Source organism: Xenia sp. Carnegie-2017, unplaced genomic scaffold (genome assembly GCF_021976095.1).
Source record: "Xenia sp. Carnegie-2017 unplaced genomic scaffold, XeniaSp_v1 HiC_scaffold_24, whole genome shotgun sequence".
Taxonomy (NCBI): domain Eukaryota; kingdom Metazoa; phylum Cnidaria; class Anthozoa; order Malacalcyonacea; family Xeniidae; genus Xenia; species Xenia sp. Carnegie-2017.
In genome coordinates, this window is record NW_025813487.1 from 10,723,629 (window position 1) to 10,729,668 (window position 6,040).

A 6,040-nucleotide genomic window follows, 5' to 3' on the forward strand; every position below is an offset into this window, starting at 1 on the left:
GGTCTACTAAAGAATGCCGTTTGATTTTCACTTTTAAAAGGTTAAAATGTCATAAAATAACTTAAATGTTACATCCAAAATATGCGTTTCTCTACCGTCGATTTTCTTTATTTTGATGTGTGTCTGTACTGTGTTTTTCACGCAATGCTGAAGCATTATTTTCACATGATATGCTGTCGGTATCGTAATTGTTTTTTTTCTCACTTGTTTTCGTTCATACAAACAGTATTAGAAATCAGGAGGGAGTGAACATTGAAAAAAATTTTTAAAGTGGAAGTTTTGACCACCAAAATCCGCCATTACCGCCATGTTTTTGACCACGGGGTCCAGGCCCCTTTTCCCCTCCAGGTCTTATAGAGCTCAATGGTTTGACTTGGCTTATGAGTTCCGCACATTTGCGAACTCAAGAACATCGCTCAAACGACGGTCAAGTTGTTTAAAGAAAACAAATGTTTTCTTTAAAGGACACATGCAAGCTAGAAGACAACTTTATTTTATTGTAATGCCTATAGCGTGAAAATAAGACGTACCAAGTTTCAAAGTCGTCCGCGAAATATTTAAAAAGATATTTAGGGTTATAATCGGTAAAAACACGATATTAGATGACCATTGCTAAAACGCCGAGAGATTTTTTAAGTCTGGGAACTGGGAAAGAGTGACGTATTAGTTGACATAAACAAGCATCGTTCTTATATCATTCTACGACTTGCACGCAATTCTTGCACGGCTTTCGGTAGTTTGCTATTACTGTTTTTTATTTAACAAAAATTAATGGATTCTTCTGAAGAAGAAGCCGATTATGATATTGTCATCAATAACAATGAGGTACAACCTTACATGTTTGAGCCTTTGGCCAACGCGCAAGGTGGTCATAGTAATGAATACAATTCAATACAATTCTTCGTCATCGGAAAGCGAAGATAAATACATTCACAGAATTGGAAATGTTGAATGGTTAGTTGCATTTTATTGATGCTTCATTGTTTTTCCCAAAGTAGAAAGAATGTTTTTATCTTTTAGGTGCGAGTGTGGCTTTTGTGTGGTCATGAGTACAGGACGGGAAAGTATATGTTTCCAAGAGGTAAACAACACTGATCCTCTGATACATGGCGATCATATTTGCATCACACAAGAGGAAGAGTTTGCCACAGTATGTACAAACGAAGCTGTCTTAAAAACAGCTATGGTCGTGTACACACATGACATTGGACCTATGCCTGAGAGTGAAGAAAACGAGTAAATATTACCTTAGAAGTGTAATGACGTGTATGTCGACAAGTGTATAATGCCGATAAGTATCTTAGACAAAATTTTGTATCGTTCAGAGCATTACGCTACACGGCGTACCGACAGTGGCACGGCTTGGTGGACGGCTTGGTTGCATTGTCATTGTCGGATTCTTCATTTTCGCTTAACTCATTTGAACATTGAGAGTCTGATCCATTGTTGCTATTGCTCATCGTCGACGTGCTTTCTGTATCAGTCCATACAGCGCTATCCTCAAAATGTTCAATTTCACATGACGTCGTCTGTGTGCTGTGATTTTTTTGTTGAAATGAACTCAACCTCCGTACCTTAGCATAAAATTATCGTATTGCTGGATTTTTCACAAAAATCAAAACGGCCGGAATGGAAAGTCTATACCTCTACTTATCATATTTGGCACTTTTGTTTGAGTGGTTCTTGACCTTACGTGTTTTTGCGGACGGATTGTTATGGCTGCTTGGCATTTCACATTGCGCTTCTAAGGTACGTTAAGGAATTTTTTATGAGTTAAAATAACAAAGAAAAGATCAAACGACATTAGTCTGAATTAGTTACCACTGTATATGTTTGTGTTTCGCTGTCTACATATATTTTGACATCATTCATCTTAGACAAACTTCCTTTGAGGTAAAACGCACAAACATTTCGAGCCGATGTCGACACATCGTGGTCGTCGTCTACAAGAAAGTCGTCATGTTCTGCAAGAACGTCGTCAATAATCTAAAATTATAAAATTGTCTTCAATTTGGTAATGCTATATAGCTTAGTTTTTGATAAATGTAAAAAAATATTGCTAACTATAACTATAATATTCACCTCTTGCCTTCGTCTCTTCTCAAATGCAGTTCTAACAATTGTTGGCTGCTTCCTTTTAGATGCTACACTTGTGGGTTCCACAGAGTATTCAAACATCGTGGGTACAGCATCCTTCTTAAGGCGAAGCCGTCCTGCTGTCCATCCTACTGATTGCATCGCTTCAAAATTTTGCACGAAGCACGAACTCTCGAAATGTTGCGAGCACAATTTTGAGCTCTTTGTTGGCTTCCAATTTTTGCGTCGGATTTTTTCAATCCAAATATCTCGCATGCGCTTGTTTTCTTTTGCTGCGTTTCGTGGTTCTTAGAAGAACCGTTTTTTACAATTAAATGCGGCACAATAATCCATATTTTCAATGCTAAATTGTCGTGTTGTTAAGAAGTTACCAATATATTTTGAACGAAGCGCGCATTTGTCCGCGTTTAGCGAATGTCAACTATTACGTCACAACGACATCGGTAGCTGTCGCTAGCTCGTCGGGCATTTTCAATACGTTATCAGTAAAGCATCAACTTTAAACCTCCATATCTTCAAAAATATTTATCCTTTGAGTCTCAAACTTTGGTGAACTGTTAGTTGGAGCTATACCTTCATGTAAAGTACAAAAACAACAATCCGAATTTTATGTTGCATGTGTCCTTTAACTTTCCACTTTTTGATTACCACAAAATTGGACTCACGTGTATAAAAAATCGCAAATAATAATTTGACTATTAAAATGGACGAGTTTGAGAAATATTTTTGAAAGAAATGGCCAATATGTATAAGGGTAATTTTTGCGCATTTATTAGTAATTTATATGGACGCCATGCGTGACCACGCGCTCGGCCCAATATTTTTGCACCCCCTGCAATATGGCGGCGATAACCTTGAATAGGTCTATTCGCAGCCATCTGACTTCCAAAAAGCTCAAATCGTGTTATTAAGGTATTTCTAATAGCTATCCAAGACTTTCACGTCTGCAATCCTTTCACTACTTCTGTTGGATGATCTAAAACACAGCAATGGCGACCACTGAGCAAGCGGTAATGCAAGCGGCAAACGGAGCAAGCGGCAAACAGATGCAAATGTATCGCTTTAATTTGGTCAACGTTCCTCGTGATGCTTCGGGGAATTTAAACATTTTTTATATGACGCCGCCACATCAACGAACCTTTTGCCGTATCGCTAGAATCTTTACCATTCCAGCCAAATTTTTCTCATCACACGCGTCTCGATACACGAGTTTTCCTTCAACCACATTTGGGGAAATGATCTCTAAAGGATCATTAAATGCTGGTTAATACCTTTAAAATCTGTCGCTTTATAATCTCAGTTTCGTGGCATTCAAGCTCTACAAGTACCTCGAAAGTATCTCGGCGCTTGTTTCATTTATGGCCCAAGAACTTTGTTGAATTAACTTACGTGTAAAAGTCTGCAATGCTCTACTTTGAATTCTTAAGTTCCACCTCGTTACCACCCGGTAACCATGGTTAAATTTGCCTTACCCAAGAATTACATTTTAATCCAAGGTCAATTTACATTGCTCCAAGTGTTAACCCTCGGTCAAAACAAGGGTTAACTTCAACGCTCCTGGCTAGGTGGGTTAAATTACTTAACCCTTCGTTAACATATTATTTTCATAAATAACACCGTTTAACATTGAAGAACAAGACTAGGTTAGAACACTTTGTATGGCAGACATTCAAAAACAATCTTACAAGGTTTACTTATTTTATGAAAAAACGACATCAACATTTCACTTGCCGTACTTCATGCAACTTTCCACAGGAAACAGGAACAAGCCACTGTAAATTTGAGTTATGAAAGTGCAAGAAATAAATCGTCAAAAATGTGTCGCCTGGAAAACAGAACTCGCTTTCCGAGTCTTTTTCTTTCGACAAGTATTTGCAATGGAAAGAAATGGGCCACCGAAAAAGACAATGAACGCTCATCATTTCACGAGAAGTAACACTTGCCATGCGATAAAGTTAGTTATTCTTAGGCGCCTCAGGAAATATCTACCTGCCCCCGAAAAAGTCCACACCGGCCAAAATTCCAAGAAAATATGTCCACATGTTCGTAATTCCCCCCATTTGAAAGAAGTAATGAAAAACTTCAAATGCAAAAAATATGTATTTCTTACTATAAATAACTGAGTAAATATTTACTAACAAGGTTAGTTCCTTTCTTTGCGTTTTGCCAATTACGGAGTACATAAGTCACAAAATAGTTTGTCGTTCGTTTAGCCGTTTTGAAGACGTTTTCTAAAGACGTTTGTGAAACACGAACTACGAAGGAACAGTGAGATTGCTGAATGGTTTGTAACGCGGATAGTGTTTGTGAATGTTTCGGTGAAACGAGTGGTTCATTCATTCCTTTGTATTTTTGTGTTTTCAGAGTCATTAGTTTTATTACTACCAGTTCTTTGTTAGACGCGTCAATAACAACATTTTTGCCAACGTATCATTGCTAAAGTGTGATAGGCATTTGATGAAATTTGATGAAATTTATTGATCTAAATTATATTTGTAATATCTTAAGCTGCGTTTAAACTGTACCGGATTCGCTCATAACGACATCTTCATTTGCTTTTAAGGGGGATCTGTTCGGAGTAAAAGCTTATACAGTTGATAGATTTAGTCAGGGACGTCGCTACTGGAGGGTGTGGGGAGTGTAACACCCCCCAATTACAAATTGAAACAAAAAACAGTTAAAAATAAGGTAAAAGTCAGGTGCTAAACTATTACTATACTGACATAAACATATTTATCATCAACTTAGATAATTTGATATTAGAAAAATGTCTGGTACGATAACGAGTATGACTTTTCCTCCAAATCAGTTTATCTTACGATGTAAGTTTATAGAGTGTGAGCAGTGATCCCAAAGGTCAAAGAAAGTAATACGTTTTATTATACGCAACTTTAAGTTATTGCGCATGCGTTTGTTGCCATTCTTAAATTACTGGCATGTAACAGGTATGACAAAGCAATTTTTTGATGCTAGTTAAAAATCATCATGCAAATTTATCTTTAATAATAAAATACGAAAAAGAAACAATAGTTAGAGTACAAAACTGACTGTGATATGTTATACTTTGCTCTATACTTACTCAGTATAAAATACATAAACAATTGATACTTTGTAGAAAGTAGACACAAAGTAAACAAAACATTCAATCATTTCTACGTTTCGAGGACTACGCCTAAGTCATCTTCAGTGATAAAAGTATATATTTCTTTCCAGAATGTTGTTTATGGGAGTATCTATAACTGTTTTACGTCATGCCTTTATTTTCAGTGAATGCACGGCTAGCCTCATCCCGACATAGGGGCTAGCTAAGGTCCGACACAGGGGAACTGATTAAATGGCTCAATTGATCACGCGCAAAGTTGTTGCTTTAAATTATCAATCCCTGCTTATAAGATATCAGTAAATCATAGTTGGTTTGGGAAACAATAATTTACACCTATAAAATTTATCAACATGGTGTACATGAAGTAATAGACTATCTGTTAGCACGTAAGACGTACGAAATGGAGGGTAAGGGAATGCAACAGTCTTTTAAGTTTTAAAAACTTCAAAAAACCTGGGCAAAATAGTCGAGGAAATAAGGAAAATTGTGCATAAAGTCATGTATTTCCTCATAAGACGTATAAATCTAAAAAATGTTTTTGTAAAGTAGAAAGTTGGTATGGCAATAAGTCCTTTGATTTCACTTCATTTCACTTACGTTGAAAATTTAACCTGCTACGCTAGTAATTCTGTATAGTGTATACGGGGCGTTAGATCACCTTGGGTCTTGGTTTAAAGTTTCACCCATTTTTGACGTTGAGGTAAAAGTTTTGTAAGGCAGGCCAAATTTCCGAAGAGAGGGACAATTTTCCGAGAAGGGGGGAACTTTTCTTAAGAAACATGGCCTTCAGGGGTACAGATTTCCCAGGAAATACAGCCCGCGGGGATCAGATTTGGAGGA

General features: G+C 37.0%; 1 protein-coding gene across 3 annotated transcripts; it reads left to right on the forward strand.

Moving 5' to 3' along the window:
* The first annotated feature begins 631 nt into the window (after positions 1 to 631).
* On the forward strand, positions 632 to 2,364 carry LOC124450917. 3 transcript variants are annotated; one of them, XR_006950263.1, is made up of 5 exons: positions 691 to 954; positions 1,021 to 1,236; positions 1,326 to 1,749; positions 1,878 to 2,014; positions 2,142 to 2,364. XR_006950263.1 is itself a non-coding variant. In XM_047001568.1 (4 exons), exons 1-3 carry the CDS (start codon positions 800 to 802, stop codon positions 1,429 to 1,431), a joined length of 477 nt encoding a protein of 158 aa, XP_046857524.1. In that variant the 5' UTR covers positions 632 to 799; the 3' UTR covers positions 1,432 to 1,749; positions 2,142 to 2,364. The 3 variants fall into 3 exon arrangements, 1 of the variants encoding a protein (XP_046857524.1); XR_006950262.1 differs by having other exon boundaries at positions 692 to 954; positions 1,894 to 2,014; XM_047001568.1 differs by lacking the exon at positions 1,878 to 2,014 and having other exon boundaries at positions 632 to 954.
* The last annotated feature ends 3,676 nt before the right edge of the window (positions 2,365 to 6,040 follow it).